This window comes from Haliotis asinina, chromosome 4, assembly GCF_037392515.1.
Source record: "Haliotis asinina isolate JCU_RB_2024 chromosome 4, JCU_Hal_asi_v2, whole genome shotgun sequence".
Taxonomy (NCBI): Eukaryota; Metazoa; Mollusca; class Gastropoda; order Lepetellida; family Haliotidae; genus Haliotis; species Haliotis asinina.
In genome coordinates this window covers 57,673,207-57,692,618 of record NC_090283.1, presented here as the reverse complement: position 1 = coordinate 57,692,618, position 19,412 = coordinate 57,673,207, and the positions used below count along the sequence as shown (strand labels likewise).

Sequence of the window (19,412 nt, the reverse complement as noted above, 5' to 3'; positions counted from 1 at the left end):
GTAGTTCAAATAGGGCACTCTAGAAAGGTGGTATATAATAACAGTAATAGTCTACCATGTCCTGGTGCACGCACTACAAGAAGGTGGTATGTAATAACAGTACTAGTCTACCATGTCCTGGTGCACACACTACAGAAAGGTGGTATGTAATAACAGTACTAGTCTACCATGTCCTGGTGCACGCACTACAGGAAGGTGGTATGTAATAACAGTAACAGTCTACCATGTCCTGGTGCACGCACTACAGAAAGGTGGTATATAATAACAGTACTAGTCTACCATGTCCTGGTGCACGCACTACAGAAAGGTGGTATGTAATAACAGTACTAGTCTACCATGTCCTGTTGCACGCACTACAGAAAGGTGGTATGTAATAACAGTACTAGTCTACCATGTCCTGGTGCACGCACTACAGAAAGGTGGTATGTAATAACAGTACTAGTCTACCATGTCCTGGTGCACGCACTACAGAAAGGTGGTATGTAATAACAGTAACAGTCTACCATGTCCTGGTGCACGCACTACAGGAAGGTGCTTTATAATAACAGTAATAGTCTACCATGTCCTGGTGCACGCACTACAGAACGGTGGTATGTAATAACAGTAACAGTCTACCATGTCCTGGTGCACGCACTACAGAATGGTGGTATGTAATAACAGTACTAGTCTACCATGTCCTGGTGCACGCACTACAGAATGGTGGTATGTAATAACAGTAACAGTCTACCATGTCCTGGTGCATGCCATTCACTGTGGGCAGTCAGTGTCCACTGTAAACACTCCCAGTTGTTTTTGGGGAGTGTATGAAATAAGTATCATGCTTGCTCCATGCTTTTCTTAATAAAATAAGAATAACTGTAGCATACTTGTTAAAATGTTTATTTTGTACAAACTGTTTGTGAACATTTCACAGATTTGCATCATTCACTTCACACAGCTGAATTCAACATACTTGTTGTCATGTTAAAATCACAAATTGATAAATTTGCCAACCACTTATTAGTAATACAAACTTGCAAAGGACATAACACTGAAAAAAGATAATCAAATAAATTCTGGTTTAACTGAAACAAAAATCTACTGAGACATCATTGAACTAACAAACAAAAATTTAAGCATGAAACAGAAGCCAGTGGTGAGGATAATCCCACTATCACTTGCAACATAAGGCGAAATTTTGTCAAAGTATATGAATGAAACACAACTCAAAATAATTCAAACAACACTCAACGCTTGCTAATTACTGTACTTAATCTGTGATTATAGGATAAACTTTCATGATATGAAATAATCAGGTGATCTTTAACTAAAATTGTACGTTTGTTGCTTAATTAACTCAGCAATTTTATCTATACCTGAGAAGAATATGACTTTGACATATGGGATGAGCTGGCAGAGGAATCTTTACACTAATTTTAAGATCAGTTGCAATAACAACATTTCTGATGCCATAAGGTTCCAAAGCCTCAAACAATATCAAGCTATAGATGTTTGAGTTGCAGTATTAGTGAGTATCAATGAAATGGAATCATTGGCTGATTTTAAGGAGGGTCAGCATTGAGAAAAATGCCAGAAGACAGTGGTTGAGGAGAGTCCCTTTTAACACAATACTACCCCTGTTTAGTACTGGGGAAGACTGTGGATAAACACCATCAGAGCAAAGAAGGAATAGGTTAGCATGTATTTCCAGTGACAATTTGGATTCCAGTTCACCTTTAGAAGTGGGCTCGACACACTGTAACCATGCAGGGAATCAAACACTGTTGAGGACCAAACGCCTTAACCATAACGCTACCCCACCGTCCAGGCTGTTAAGTAACAGAGGATAAACAACATTAAACAATGAAGGTATAGGGTAAAATGTATTTCCAGTGACAATTTGGATTCCTGTTCACCTTGAGAAATGGGCTAAACACACTGAACACACAGGGGAATCAAACAAGGGTCTTTGATCTGATGACCAAACGCCATAGCCATACGTCTACCCCATTGCCCCGACTGTTAGGTATCAGTGGATAAACACCATCAAAGCAAAGGAGGTATAGGATACAATGTATTTCCAGTGACAATTTGGATTCCTGTTGACCTTGAGGAATGGACTCAACACACTGAACTCATGAACCATTGAACAAGTGTGGGGATTCAAAAATTAGTCTATGTGGGTGAACATTTTCTATTTTTTTCCCCCCAGAAATACAGCTTGGGAAGTTTAGCATGTGTTAACGAGTAGTAGATTCAGGAACACTCATTCTTACAGACACTCATTCTTACAGTAGAAAAATGGAAGATCGTGATGCAGCCAAGTCAAAATTATTTTTTTAAAAATTGCAATAAAAACTTGTTAAGCGCTTAAATAAAAGTGATGCGCCGATGCCTGAGAAACATTTCACTTTTTTTATTTAGCCTTAACCACTAGACTCCCTCACTCCACAAGTGTGGGGATTTGAACACAAGTCTATTGTGTAACTGAGCAAACGCTTCCATCACTAGGGTCTTCCCACAGCCCCACCCTCACCCAGTGTATCAGTACAGGCCTAGGTCATGGCTTGTGAACTGTTTCCATTTTTCTGAGCCAATGAGCAGAATTTCTGGTGTCTCCGCAGGCAAGTTGGATATTTGTACACCTTGCCACAGACACAAGGGTAGGAAGCATCACCATGACCATGGACAGCCTCCTCGTGGAACTTCTTATTGGCAGCATTGGTGAAGGTCTTCCCACATTCATCACACTGGTAAACACGGCGCCCATGTGACGGGGCATCTCTACAAGCATTGAGAAAGGAATCCACATTGGCTTCAGCAGAACCAGAAAAATAGGACCTTTGCAGTCCTGAGTTACTGAACTCTGTCATACCATGACTAGACTGAAAGGGCACCTGCATATTTTGACCCATGCTTTGTGACCTGCTGGCAAAAAGAGGACTCTGTCTCGAGCCAGAGGACATCGTGCTTCTATTGCCCGTATACTGAGATGTATAATCCCAACCAGACCTAGTGGTCGATCCATAACCTGAAATCAACAAAAGAGGAAGTTTGTTGGAGACTGTTGTTGTGTCTAGACCTGATCTTATATCAGATGTGAATAAGAGTAATGGAAAGGAAGAAGACAACATCAACACAATGTAACTGATTAAGAAGAATGATGCAATGACTCATGTCTAGCCTTCCAGTTCGTGAACCGTATTATTTCACCTACAGCCAAGCCCTCCCTCCCCACCCCCTTAGCAAAGTAAGTCCATATTTCCCAAGGTCCTGAATCTCTGGCATCCCTGGGGATCCATGTCAATTTAAATGGGTTTATTTCTTACAATAAACATCATATATATTCAGAGACAAAATGTTTGTCTTGACTCATGTCTTGTGTCAAGATAATTTCATCCCTTCTTGTTCAAACAAAAAGGAGGTGTCAGGAGAATATGCCCTGAGACAATCCTTTCTGATAATACACAGTTAAAAGATACGCCAACATTTAACATTCGGGACGAAGTAACCTTCAGTTGAGGACAACGATCAACAACAAAGTTTTGTGCTACTTTTCGCAATATTCTAGGAATATCATGGCAAGGACACCAGAAATGGACTTCACACCTTCCACCCAGGTGGGAACCAAACCGCTTGGCTTTCCACTGCCTCTTGAACAAACAAGGAATGACATATTCTTCAGTGTATTTGTAAAAAAAAATCATTCACTGCTCAACTCTGCCCTTTTAACAGCAGTGATTTATTCTGACAGATGAACAGGAATATATGCTACCCTTGACACAAGTGTTCTTTTAACAAACATACGTTTGGCAATAACTGCTCCAAACGTAAAGTAATTCTGACGAACAATTAAACGTTAACATCACAAGAGGACGTGTAAACTGTTCCCTTCAGAAGTCAATAAATGTCAGTGCTATTTCACTTTCAAATTAACAGATAACCAAACACCATGAACTATGGTCTGGTCAAGCAGTAGTTGGTCGTGATCACAATGCTGAAGTTAACACAACACAAGATGGGGTCTGCCACAGGAAGTGCCATCAAGGACAGACTTTTGTCGTTTAACATCCAACTCATCACCATTCCATCCTGTAAATAAATGTGTGGACCAGTCAATCCAGTGATTAACATCACAAGTATCAATTAAAACACATGGACAGAGGGAGTGCATTTTACAGCCACTGTGAACAATATTCCAAATCTATCACAGCTTGTTGTGATGTAGGTCTCAGATCTACCACTTTGAGTGAACATGGACTGGTGCTGACATGTTTAATCAGGTTTAAATTGCAAACTATCACAATGACTTGGTCATGCATCTCATAAAGAGCAGGAACAAGAGAGGTAAGATCTGATGAAGAAACTCTTTGGTAAGATGTGGTCTGATAAAGATGTGGTCTGATAAAGAAGTGGTTCATGAAATGTGGTTGGAACATATTTGGTTTGGTTTGGGGTGATGTTTGGTGCCACTTGCAGGAATATTCCAGCTTCTTGCTTGTGGTCAGTAAATAACTGGGTCTAGACCAGACAATCCATTGATCAACAGCATGAGCAGTGGTCCACCCAAATGGGATACAATAATGTGTCAAACATGTCAGTGAGCTTCGTCACTGGATTGCTGAAGTTGTGGTTTCATGAACCAATGGTGGCTGAGATGTGGTATTAATGAATTAAAGGTGGGTTAGATGTTCCCTATCTCATTTACAAAGTTCTACCAAGGACCAAAAACAAGACTGATCAACGTGTAAACAAACGTTCATACAAACAGCTACCAAACAGGCAACATCTTAACATTTGACTGTACTGATGAGTCTTCCTCTTACACATACAATAGCATGCGATTAATGGACAAGGCAACAATCCTAACGTTCATGGCCATGTTAAGTCTCTTACAAACTAGCCCCACACCATCTTGATGTCAGAAGTATTCAACAAAGTATTGCTGCTAGTCCTTTTTCCAAATGTCAATAAATGAAAAACAGGAGGAATCAAGACACAAAGTGTCACATCACACTACTCTCAAGGTATCCTTGGTGATATCCAATAACTTGATGACATTAGATACCGTGGTATCCTTGGCGACATCAGATACCTTGGTATCTTGGTAATATCAGATATCATGGTATCCTTGGCAACTATATACCATGGTATCCGTGGCAACATCAGATACCTTGGTGACACGTGACACTGTTGGCTCTTTGGTGGCATCAGATACAATAGTGATATCTTACACTATAGGATCCTTGGCAACATCCGATACCAAGGTATCCTCTAATTAATCTGTCTACATTGCAGGGTGATTTGGATCTGATTTGACACTGGCAAGAAGACATGTTTTCTGGTGGCGGTAGAGAGCTCGGACATATCGGTATTCCTTCCCACAGATGCAGGTGTAAGAAGCATCCCCATGTACCCCTTCTATGTGGTACTTTTTGTTCCGAGGGTTGGTGAAGGTCTTTCCACACTGTTCACACTCGTACGAAGATTTCCTAACAGTTTCATGACTTACAAATGTCGACAAGGGATATGGAACAACCACTGGGTCAAACACAGCTCCAGACACTGATTGGGCATGATGCATATTGACTGTATAACCCTTTGATACTGTAACGCCCTGCAGTGGAGCTTGAGCATAGCCAGAAAGAGCCTTTGAATCCATTGACAAACCTGCAAATAACAAAATGGAACTTGTTTTGAGAATAGTTACACTGATGAAAATCATGGACACTTATTAATCTGCCAACACCATACTTGTTCATAGTGTAGTCATTGTTCCATAATGTTTTGGTACTAAAGCAGGCCAGACTAAGCCTGAAAAACACAACCTGATCTCATATGTTTCCCCATAAGATTCCTTCTTGATGCTTGGAATTTTAAACCTGTTTGAAAATATACATTAAGGCCTTGCAGTGAAGACATTTTACATGTATTATTATTATTATAGGATATTTACATAGCAAATATCCAGGCAACTAGTGCTTGTTCAAGGCGCTGATATATATTTCCGTCAATCATTGGATGTCAATATCAACTGCCCATCTTATTATCAGTCTCAACTCCCTGGAGAGTATACAACTCATGCTGCATCTGGCCGCATTATTTATAGCTGTCTAATCCTAACGAGTCCACCCATTCACAGCTGGGTGGACTGGGACACATAGTCACAGTACTTTGTCCAAGTTTACTACATGATGCTGTAGCCACAACTTGGTGTATGTACGTATTCATGTAGTTACCATCTGGTCATATACCAACAGATTCGTGGGTTCTTCTAAGTGCACAGGGTTGTGTACTGCACACTTGGGGTTGTGACAAAATGGTATGATTCTGTACAGAAAGTTTACTCCAAGGTTTTTACACCTGGTCACAGCATTTTGTTCCCTGTTGATTCAAGCTATTTTAGTATCCACTTCAAGATTCTTGCAAACTCTGCAACATCACATACATGGCTTCTCGACTACAGCTCAACTGGTCATCCTTATGACCAGTTTGATTGAGTGAATTTGGTTTTTTGCCACTTTCAGCAACATTCCAGCAATATCACAGCAGAGGACACATATGAAGTTTTGGTGACAATATCAGCTTTGGTGAGGAAGTTCACGCACCATTTTCACAAAAATGTCCAGTTCCTGAGGATACCATTCAAAAACCAACAGACTATCTCTAAAACTCAATCCTGTGTCCTGAACAAAGTGAACCTAAAAATTAACTCACACACAATCAACAGAACTGCACCGAACTAGACGTCTGCTGCGTCTGCTGCGTCTGCTGAGACAGCTGATACACTGAACAATGTTTCCGGTGCCTGTACAGGTTGTGTGTGTACTTGTAAGCCTTGCCACAGACGCAATTGTAGGCAGCTTCACCAGGCCCATGTACAGCCTCTACATGCAATCGCTTATTCCGTGGATTTGTAAAAGTCTTGGCACAATATTCACACTGCCACATTTTTTTCCCATAGCTCCCTCTGCAAGCGTCTGCTGCAATGTGGAACAGTAGGGAATGGTCTATATCATCAGAATTTGTCTCTTCCACTAAATGCTGACCCAAACCTTTTCCGATATCTGAAACCGAAAATAAAAATAGTTTTCGAAAAGGGGCCTGAACACAAAAAACAATCATGATTATTGCACAGCGGATAAATTGACTGTCCTCAACCATCATTAGCTGGCCTTACTCCTAATAAACTCATACTAAAGCATTATCAATAACTGAATTTTCCCCGATGTGAAAATACGAGGCAAAACTCTTTCCATATTCCTGTGAAAGCTCTGCCATCAGTTTTATGATTTTCATATATGATGACCATATACATTGCTCCAAATTTTTTCAAATAAAGGCACCAAACATCACTTAGTGAAACAGTCTGAGAATGTACTAGTTTGACCTGTCATATCAATAACATACCAGAATAGGAAGGAGTCTTGCACTGTTTTGGACAGAAGCTCATCTCAAGTTAAAACAGTGGAAGAATTTACAACCAAGGTAACCTCTACCTTCCCTTAAGTAAGGGATTCAAGGTGATAACTTATTCAACATTTAAAAAATAATACTTGGACTTTTTCTGCATCCCCATGTACATGCTCATCTATTTCGATGCATCCATTGTCAGTTTTTATGCGTGTAGGATGCAGGACTTTGCGTCCTGTAAATCACTGTTTTTATAATGTGATGCTACAAAATGCACAAATAACTGCTCGCTGTCAAACACAGCATCCAGCAACATCACAGAAGTTGGAAAATGTCAGGTCTTGATAAGTCCACCTGTATCATGAGTGTTAAACCCTGTCTTCAAGATACAAGATAATACTAACCAAGGTCACAATGTTGACCATCAGATCTACTTGGAGCCTCCGATGACAAGCACAAGCTGCAATGGGCATGTTCCAACCTTGAGGAATTCCACTGGCAAGATACTTGAGGTGTCAGGAACATGGGGCAGAAGGGGTAAACTTCAAACCTCAAAGTGGCAATGCTATAAACCATTACAGCTGAGTATAAGATGTACATTCTAAATCCTGTTGTGCTTTGTTAGTGGAGTGACTGAAGTGTTCACCTCTCAAGCTGAAGATACAGGTTCAAGCCTTGTGATGGAAACAAATTCCCCTTGGTCATCAGCAAAACCATCAAGTTCCAACACAGGAATAATGTTAAAAACTATATTCAAACAATCCTGAAGTTAGTATACCAGTCTTGATTTCCTCCATTGCAAATTCAATTGATCCTTACAGAGACTCTAAAAAAAGTCAGCACTCTGTGCTGGAACACATTCTTTCTTATGTCTACGTAAAGCTCTCTGGGACTTGTAGACACGTCCGCAAAAACAGCTGTAGGTCAAGTGCTCATGCACTGCCTCAACATGTATCTTCTTGTTCCTTTCATTGGCAAAATTCTTTTTACAATATTCACACTGAAGGCTGTGACTGTGCCTGGAGGCACTGAACGGTCTTTGACCACCAAACCCTACTGGCTTGTCAATGTAATGAGGATCTTGGGCAGCACCGGTATATAGGCCCATGCCAAAATCTGAAAATAACAAAGACACATGTATTTTCTCCTCATCTTTTAACGAAGAAAAAAGTGGTCAAATGTTACAGATTGGCAGTATCCCCTGCAAGCTGATCCAGAGCAGGTGTGAGTGAAGCTGTGCACTCTGTATCACTGCAGCTAGCTGTACAATAAGCTCTTGCTATGAAGCATCAAGCAACGTTATCGTCCAGTCAGAAACCGGTGTAATGAACAGTCAGCCATTTTGTCAGAAAACTTCAGACCTGTCAAACTCTTTTCAAAGTGAGTGATGTTTAATACTTGACATTGTCACTCATAAATTCATTGTATCACCCAAACTGGATCATGATTTATCATTAGAAGCTTGCAGATGTGTTAAAGACTTGCACGTTGATGGTCAGTTTGGGTTTGAGATAAATGTTCCAGAGAATCATCAACATGGTCATGGTGTGAGGTAACTCTCCCTGCCAATCTTTCCAAGTGGACCTCCTGATGTGTCACCTGTTTAAGGATAACAGTGTCCCCTTATGTAAGGTTCATACACAACTGCCAGCATATTTAAGGCCCTTCTAAGCCATTACCAAAGTACTGTTAACTAGCAAGAATTTATGCAGAACAAGAAGATGACAGTTGTTGGACGATGAATAGGATGTGGATTAATGATGTAATTTTAAAAATCATTAGTAGACAGCTGTGTATTTTAAATAAATAAATAAACAATCGAATCAACCAGATAATCCAGTGATCAACTGTGATTCAGGTAACCATAGTGTTGATATATGGGAGCTGAAGTGTCTGACAGTGACATGAATTGTATGTGCAGACACTATTTTCTACATACTAAGGCTCTAAAAATTTCTTATGGTTCTGTTAATTAAAGTATATAGCATGTAAAGCATGCCATTTTTTTCAGTTCAGTTGTGTTTCTGTATACATTGTATTATTTCGAAAGCATGATGTATTCAGATAGTACTGTGCAGTCCTAAGTGTGTGATACTGTAAAACTGGTGGATCGTATTTAAACAAAAACATCTTGTTTCCCATCACATTTCCTACAAAACTGACAGCATAAAGCCTTGTTAGTTTGATCAGAGTGACATCAACACTCATTCAAAAGTTGACTTCACGGATTTTGCGCCTCTGGTGCATCTGAACTAAGAACACTACTGAAACAGGGCTGCACCAATTTGGTTCCTTTCTTCAAAAAAGGAATCTGACACATTGTGTTTGAGTTTTGAAATCCATTATCACTATTTTGATTTAAATATCTAGTTAAATTATTTCCACACAGTCAGAACATACTTTAGCTCTAACTTGAGATGTTTTGAATGCTGAAACAAGGCAAGATTAGTTGACAGTAAGCTAATAATCCAATACTAATTGCTGCTAGTAGATATCAACAAGTTGGCGATGAAATTCATGCAAACAAAGACGACTTAGACAGTTGAATGAAATCCAATGGTTTCTACCCGAGTGAAGAAATGAGGGTCCAATACAAAAAAATCCAACTGAACTGAGGTCTGGATGAATCGATACAGCCCCAAACTGAATCTGACAAGTATCTACCCAGGAATAAATTGGGGAACGGTTGTTTTGCTTGTCATTAAACCTGCACTCATTATGAGAATCAATCTACAAAATTCTGATACAATGACGCATGAAACAAGTGTGAGTCTGACCATCCGATCCTGTTGCCTCTGAAGACAAAGCATGGCTTGCGGAGGGCAAATTCTCGCCGAAATCTTCATGGATATAGGTAACAGTTGAATAAGGATCAATTCTTCTCAGAATATTCCAAAGCACCAAATTCATCTGCACATTTCGGTACTGACAGATGTCTCCTCGCCTCACAAAGACGCAATAATTACATTTGCATGGGGTGAAAATGTGAAATATTCAATGTTATGTGTGAACCAGGTGTTATGAAAGTAGCACATGTTGCACAATGTTATCATTACAAGCCAGATGTGTGGTGTATTCATTAGATTTAAGAGTTGCGTCAAATTCAATCAGGTAAGAGACCAACTGTTACAGCTGAATCATCTTGCATCATATTGCACACATCATTGTAAATACTTTCAACTGAGTCATTGTAACCAATGCAAAGATGTAAAGATTATTAGAGTTGAAACCATATGTTAGTCCTTTTGTCAGAGATATCCAAGTTGGCTTTTAGATGAAATAAGTGATGAATGTTCTTAAAGCAATATTTACTGAAAACTGTTTTTATTTAAAATTTGTTCATTCTTTCGAACATAGGTAAATAATTCACCAATTCTTGATATCACCATCAATTTGTCTGAGTTGAATTAGCATCACTGTGATTACCACCAAATCAGATGGTTCTAGGACATCCAAGGAAAGCAAATCTGCCTAGCAAAACTGCAGCATCTCACACGACTGAGCAGCATCTGGGTTATACAAATCACTTTTTCAGACATAATGAACTGTCAAGCTGAATCTGAACGCCGCCATATAGATGGAATGTTGGCAGGTGCTGCGTAAAACAAGCAACCAGTCAGTTGATCAGAATCCGAACAGCTTTCAAACTAGGGTTGCAACGATTGAGCTCAACTGATCGAAAATCGAATCTGACACATTTGTTTTGATTTTCGATAATCATTATCACCATTTTGATTTGATATATAAGTGTTGTTCTGTGTTCAAACATTGTATTTTATTTATTTGAAAAAGGTTACATCCTTATTTCCAAGTGAAATCTTGGCAAAGCTTTCAAGGTGGCATGGTTTGTATAATGGATTCTGAGAGATAAATGAGCTCTGATGTTTTTACTTTTATGAAGAACAGGATAGAAAATGATCAAATCAATGGTCCAATATCGAAAATCAAATCGAACTGAAGTCTGCATGAATTGTTGCAGCCTTATTTCTAATATGTTCTTTGATGCCAACAGGGAACTAATCACAACAGTAAGTGAGATCATTAAAATGTATTTATTCATACCAAATGAACAGATAAGCTCTGTTCTGTACGTGCTGATATACAGAAATTAAAAACAGATTGATGAGCATGTTGTGCGCAATACATCGTCTTTATCTGCCAGTATGCACTCAACACAATAGAGATCAACTTCACATTTCAAACATAAGTTCGTAAGCTACATTAAACTACGACAAATGCAATGTGATGAGCATATAAAAATGTTCATCATAATAGTTTATTATGCTGTATGTACAAAAGAGACAAATACTTCATGATAGACAACACTTAAAAAGTGCCTGTCCATTTCGAGGACTTGCACATATTTATTAAAACCACAAAGATAAGTTCATCCTGGATCATTGACAGTTAATACTGAAAAAAACCCCTTTCATCTTAATGTCAGTATGATGCATACCAGACCATCAGAGCCCCATTTCACAATGATATCATAGTACTGCGACTATCGTAACACATATTTATGACAGCCATAGTAAGAAGGGAGTTCTATTATTCATATTAATTTGGCTGTTGGTGTCTGCTTCAGATAATCTTCTCAAGTACATGTCCTAGTTGACATTCCAACAAGTGGCGCACTAGTTTTGAACATAGGATTCATACAGAATTTCAAGACCAAAATTTAAGTTTTTTTCAAGACTTCTTGGGGGGCAAAATTAAGGTCAATAAGACAAGCAGTTGTACAAATAAACATAGTGAAAATAATAGCAAACACAACCTCTGAGCACTGTTATGGTCTTTTTGACTAAAACGTGTCCCAATGATTTGCTAAAATATATCAGTTTAGAAAGGCAGTTAATAAATACCACGAGGCTAGATTTCATGAATATACCCAAACACCCTGGCTCTTGGCTGAAATTATATAGGTTACCAAACTTGTATATCATTTTTATGTGACTTATGCTTGTGGCACATGGTGTCTGAGGACTTGTGATGTCCTCGTCAGAAAACTGGCTTACCATGTTGAATGGGTTAACACACATGTCCACTTCAAGCTTTAACTCTTTCAACACCAGTCAACCAGAGGCATATACTGCCATGACACCGAGTTTCCAGTGACTCTGAGGTCATAGATGAAGCTTATGTTTATCAAGGAAAATATCAGCTGATTAATCATTATTACTACTACATATCATACACCATCTGAAAGGTCTAATCCTACTGTTTATAAATATGAAAGTTACCTTTTATCATATTACTCAAGTAAAAATGACTACAACTTAAATAAGTTAATTTTTAACGAAAATGAAAACACATTTATGTCCAGATAAACCACGGACAAAGCAAAAACTGAGGCGACTGTCTCTATTTGTAACATGTTATGATATCCCTTCTTTTTTTCTTTTATATTTTCATATTTTCACAATCAGAAAATTATTATAAAAATATTTTAAAAATAATATGTATGGTCGTGTATTTCCCGATATCGGCACCCACTCTGTTTGGTAATGTGATACAACAGCATGCAATACCTCCATTTCAAAGCTTTGTATGAATAGCGTGAGGTGATTCATTTGATGACAGGTATTGTTCAAAGGTTCTGAACATCAAGAATGTCACTGTACCCTTACTGGAACTATTTTCACAGTTGTTACAGCGATGTTACTGGATACATGTTGGGTTCTAATGACTAATGCGACTACTCCCTGGCCGGTATACCGGCCTGGTTTCCCATGGTGTTGAATAAGTTAACTCGAAATTTAAGGCTTTTTTGTGGCTCTTAAGTCTTTCTGCAGACTCAGGAAAAGAAAAAGAAATTGCCAAAAAAAAAAAAAAGAAAGAAAGAGAAAAAAACTTGAAAAAAACTTGAAAAAGAAAATAATAATAATAAAAAAAAACAGGGAAAAAAATTGGAAAAGTGAAACTGAATATAAAATAAATGAATAACAACATCATAGAGTGACAAGGGATTAATTTCCATTTGGAACGTTTAACTTCACATCACAGGACTGGCAATTATAGGAACATAATCACGGTGAACTGCAAGTTAAAGTGATGATTATAATATTCTGGAGTGCCAAAGGCAGACTAAGCAGTGGAAATGTTGCACCTCAGACAACTGGGGCACCCATGCCCTTAAGATCAAGCTGAGTGACTTAGGACACACTTTAAGAAGCCAAAGGCAAGACATAACTGCACAGGAAGATCAAATTATGAGTATGTTAGCATTAATACCGTATTTCAATCTCATGAGAGAATGTCAACCAATCATGGGAGAGCAAGTGATGGACATGTTCCAAGACACATTGAAGAAGTAGGATTCTGTCCGACAGACCAAGAAAACTCTCAGGTAGGTGAGGGTAAGCCTGGGACTTTTGGAAACTGTAGAAAGCAAAGTGCATCACTTTTGGGCTCCTTGTACCATACATATCACAAGTGAGTATGGTTTTACGCCACTTTTAGCAATATGTCACACACTGTTCCCTTATCGGGAATCAAACATAGGTCTTCGGTATGATAAGTGAAGCTTAAACCACTAGGCTACCTCACTGCCCCAAGCACATCATGAAATCACCTGATATGAAATTACATGTCTGGCTGTTTCCCTACAATGGGCGTCCGAGCAGATTTCTCACACGTCCTCCGATGATATCGAAACCCACTTGGGTACTTGTACACCTTCCCACAAACACATGCATACGTGGTGTTACAGTGAACTGAATCCATGTGAACTTTCCTGTGGTCAGATCTACTGAATGTCTTATCACAGTAGAAACACAGGTACTCGCCACGAGGTCGCATCATTTGTCCCATTTGTGAGGCAGGTGCTCCTGACGATTGTTCTGTGTAAAACCCACCATAGTCATCCTCGTTTAATGAATAGTTCTGATCTGAAAGGAACAAAGAACAGAGCTGTATCTTCAATGAAATGTGCCTTCACTTCCTTGACAAAAATGTCCAGCCAGGTTTAACAAAGAATCATGGCTTTGGGGGAAGACACTCTGCAATTATGAAATCCAGACACGCTTGACAGCCATGCACTCCCAAAAAAAACCCAACCAATACTTTCTTGACCTCAAACATCCTATACCCATTGTTGTTTTTGCCAGCTATGAACAAGAACCAACCAGTGTCTATTAAACACCATTAATCCAAATCATCTCTCAAAGAGAGCCCACTGTCCAACACAAACAACAAAATCATACATCAAATGTTTATGAAAGTTATCTGCACTTATCCATTTTGTGTGTCTTGTTTAAGGCTGCACTCAGCAATATTCCAGCTATATGACCTTGGGCTGTAAATAATCAAGTTTGAACCAGACAATCCAGTGATTAACATCATGAGTATCAAGCTACACAAATGGAATACCATATTAATCAATATTACTTAGAGGCTAACAACAATCTGATGCTAAATTAAGACCATTAGAATTCTGGCTGTTGTATCACTTGCAGTAACGGCTTTTGAATTACAGCAACACAAGGCGGCAAGGTTAGTGAACAACAAAAGCCTTGGTGTCACAAAATCTCACATAACCTATTGATCTAATAATGGATAGATCAATTTGCCATCATTTTGGAACATCAATCTCTGCAGTCAAGAAACTACAAAAGATCCCCATAACTCTATTGTGGATCAATAACTACAGTAAACAGTCCAACATATTTGGTGTAAGAAAATCCAGCTCATCTAGCTGAAAGTTTGTCATTCATCATTTGTGCAAATCCAGCAACAGGTTCTTCCAATGTATCATCAGAAGTCAAGATATGCATTGCAGTCTGCCCTAAAGACATCTATTTCTTCCGTGAATCATGTTTTACTTTCATGGGTTGGGTTCAGCTGAATTCAACTGAAGGTATGTAAATGATATCTATTTCCTCTCTAAGTCGTGTTTCCCCTTAATGGGTTGGGTGCTGAATCCTACAGAACATGTCCGTCTATGTCGCCTAAAGCCACTTCGATATTTGTAAACTTTGCCACAAACACACGAGTAGACTGTATTTTGATGCACGGCTTCCATGTGATCGCTCCTATGCCCTGATTGAGTGAAAAGTTTCCCACACAGTTCACAGGGGAAGGAGTATCGACTTTCTGATGTCAACACTGAACTTTCTCGGTGTCCCTTAGAATATGCTGCTGTTAAGTCCTCCCAATTTTGACCCTGCCCAGAATAGCCTTCATCTGAAAGTAACAAGAATTTGATTCCTTGAAAATTTATTTCAGGCGAAGATTTGGAGTGTATCCCATCAAATGTCTTACAATCTACACCAGCTTTTGGCTAAAAATAAAATAATTGAGTTGGTCATCTTTAAGACAATAATAAGTAATCATCTGTTATCATCTAACAGCTTTAATGCATACTGTTTTAATCTATTTCGAAGCAAAAATTCAGTTGGAGATGGGTTCCCTGCTTCCTTTGTTACAATCCTGCAGCTGTTGCATGGCTACATACAAGTACTAAATCTTCAATTCAAGTAGAATGACACAATCAATCCGTCAAGCAATCAATTGATCAATCCACCATATTACACAACCACAGCAGACATATTCTGCGGAGATACAGTGAGATCTTAGGTAATAGACAACTGACACTTCTGGATGTAACACAATTCATATCATTCTACTATAGGTGCAGTACAACTCGTATTCCCTCACAGTACTGACATTTCAGAAGTTAGGCATGTGAATTACAACCCTGATTAAATATTTCATGAATTTCAGATCAGAGATGTGTTAATTGTACGGCAGTATTGAAGTACACAATAATATCACTCTACTAATATTCTGCCCAAGAATTCAATCATATTCATTAATGAGGGTGAGTTTCACTTTGGATAAACTTTAGTAAATGTGATAAGAATCAGATAAGTATGTTAGCCACTATGAATGGAAAAGTTCTCAACTACAATCAACTTCGATCAATCAGAAATTAACAACTTCTTCACAAACACAATCTCTCGAAAAATAACTGTACAATTTAGTCTCTGAAAACATAGCATACTTCTTGGACCTTTGATGAAGCTTTTTTTCAAGACACTACACTTACCAAGTGAACGAGTTTTGTTTTATGCTGCTTTTAGCAGTATTCCATCAATATCACGGTGGGGGGGGCACCAGAAATGCTCTTCAGACACTATACCCAAATGCAGAATCAAACCCTAGTTTTCGGCGTAACAAGCAAATGTACTTTGGGTACCGCCCCACACTTAGCAAGATTAGAAACCCAGTCATTATGACACACTTTGGAAGCTGGGTATTGCTGAATGTGAACAAACATCACTTCTATCAACGCTTCAGCATCCTGGTGATTTTTATGCCACTTTTCGCAGTTCTGGCAAAGAAAATGGTGAAAATTAACAGAAATCTCATGAAATGCCTTCACATGTTGTATTCATGTGGAGAATTAGAACCAAGATCTTTGATGTCATACGGGAACACCTGAACCACTGGATAACCCACCATCTGTCAACGTTTAAACTTAATAGGATCAGAGTTGTAGCCCAAGGTGCAGGCTTCTTTGTGTCTTCGGAAACTTCGCCTGTATTTATATATCTTGCCGCAGACACAGGAATATACTGTGTTGTCATGCACAGCTGCCTGGTGATTTCTAAGTCCACTAAGTCGAGTAAAACTCTTGCCACACAGCTCACATTCAAAGTCTTGACGTTCATTTAGTTGTTGACTTATTAAACTGGTGTTGAAGCAGACGGCATTCATATCATGTGACCTGTTTGCCAATAAAGTGTTCTGAATATTCACACCATCTGAAATCAACAAAAAGAAGGCTATTTCTTCGAATCTCTTGTACAATTCTTGCACAGTTTTTGAGGTAGCAATCATATCGTAGAACTGACATCAGCAACATTCCAGCAAATACGATGTTGGTCAGAAAATAATCAAGTGTGGACCAGACAATCCAGTGATTGATGTGATGAGCATTGGAATACAAATATAGACATCTATTTATGCGTGCACTATTTAGGCAACACGTGACTGACTTGTGTCATGATAAGAAACATGAAAACCAGAACGTTTCACTAAACATTCATCATATATCATCCATGACAAACGGTAAAGGATAAAATGAAAATCCAAACATCACTGAATATCGGCAAAGTGTACAATCACCTTTCAAACCTCAAACAGACCAAGGCATCAGGTCACAATTATACAAAATAATCTTCATAGGACTATACAATTAAATAACACACTTTAATGTTCACATCTTTATGACTGAGCATGAATTTGAATGCTGCGAGGGCACCTTGTGATGTCAATACATTTACCAGTAAACAGCTTTATCAGTAATGGGGAATTGCATTCACCTTTAGGCATCTTGTGATGTGACCAAGTATGCTTTCATTATAAACCAGTTTCTGGCTTGATGTCCTTCCACTGTGTGCAACATCTATGAGTGTGCAGAAGCTTTGTACACATTTTAATAATTTTCACCAATATGTCTGTGTGGGTGACCCATATTTCTTTTCACAATAAAAATACTAAGGTGCTGCCAAGGATGGAATGGTGTGCATGTGCACTCCAGGAGTGTAGAACACATTTGAAACCATTTTCCACGTTAGCTTTCATCATGATGAAATTTAAGATGCAACACCAGAAACGAGCTTCAAACATTGCACCCCTGGACAGAACCCAGGCTTTTGTGTTGACAACCAAACACCTTAACCACTTGGCCACCTGATCTTTCGTCAATAACTCAACAGTTTACTCAAAGTCCTTATTTTGAATTAGTTTAATTGGATCAGTGTCATAGCCCAGGCTGCAGACTTCTTTGTGCCTCCGGAAGCCCCGCCTGTATTTGTACACCTTGCCACAGATACAGGAATAGACAGTATTATCATGAACGGCTGCTTGGTGAGTCTTTAGGCCATCAAGTCGGGTAAAACACTTGCCACACTGCTGACAGTCAAAGCTTCGACTTTCAGTTTGTGGTTGAGCAGGACTGATCAAACTGGAGTTGAAGCAGCCGGCATTGATATCACGAGACCTTTTGGCCAATAAAGAGTTCTGAATATTCACACCACCTGAAAATAACAAAAAGACAAGCTATTTCTTTGAACCTTTGGCATAATCACACTGAAGGTTATCCACACAATGGCTTCCTTATTCAGGTTTCTTCACATGACTGGTGCTTTCTTGTGTTCAAGCTATATCATGGTTTTCTACATACTTGAGCCCTGACCAGACCATCCAGTGATCGACATCATGAGCTCCAATCTACACATTCTGGATCCAGTAATCTTCAATAAGTAAGTCTATTTCTGTTGGCACTAAAGACACATCACTGGAATCACTCGTGTCAGGATAAAGGATTGTAATAATGTCAGTCCTTCAAAGCTAAAACTTTTACAACCAACAAATTATTTGTGACCAACAGATCATTAAATACAACCAAACAGCCTTGAAACCTAAAAATTTATAGAGAGATTCCCTCTTTACTTCCAAATACGAAAATCAATGAGACTAGCAATTTATTTTCATGCTATCGATTATGTTATTACAATTTCACAAATTGTTTGGTGAAACCACAATTCAGCATGGATGTAAATATTGCTAACGAAAGGGCACCATGTGTTTACTCAGTACACGGAATGGTATTACCTTCAGACAACTCTTGACCCAAACCAATTTTGTTACGTCTCAACTTCTAGCTTGTTGTGAACAATAACTAGTCCTCACACTATTTGACAATTGTTAAGAAAGCAACAGTTATGAATTTGAAACTATTGCAGAGACCTGTAAACACCTCAATCCCACAATGCATTTAAACTGAACATGGAGGGTAGGGTGTGTGAGTGAGTGATTATGGTTTCACACCCCTCTCAGAAATATGCAATCAATATCATGGAATTGGACACTAGAAATGGGCTTTGTACCCATGTGGGGAATTGAACCTGAGTCTTTGGCATGATGAGTCAATGTTTAAACCACTTGGCTACTACTATGCCACAACTGTATATGAGACTGCAAATACAGGGGATGCAATGGTGAACCACCGAGGA

The 19,412-nt window shown here is 38.9% G+C and overlaps 1 protein-coding gene across 25 annotated transcripts in view; it reads right to left on the bottom strand.

The window, feature by feature from the left end:
• The window catches only part of LOC137281717 (uncharacterized), a 176,462-nt gene that overhangs the window by 119,272 nt on the left and 37,778 nt on the right, over nt 1–19,412 (bottom strand). Inside the window, exon 2 of one of the 25 annotated variants that reach the window (XM_067813168.1) lies at nt 864–3,010. The exons of 18 other annotated variants lie outside the window; for them this stretch is intronic. In XM_067813168.1, the coding sequence (XP_067669269.1) occupies nt 2,535–3,010 (476 nt within the window). In that variant the 3' untranslated portion in view covers nt 864–2,534. Of the gene's footprint in view, nt 1–863; nt 3,011–5,228; nt 5,650–6,696; nt 7,047–11,489; nt 14,280–15,242; nt 15,574–16,857; nt 17,157–17,870; nt 18,435–19,412 lie in introns of those variants that run through there. 6 more of the 25 variants (XM_067813170.1, XM_067813183.1, XM_067813202.1 and 3 more) reach the window with 6 other exon arrangements.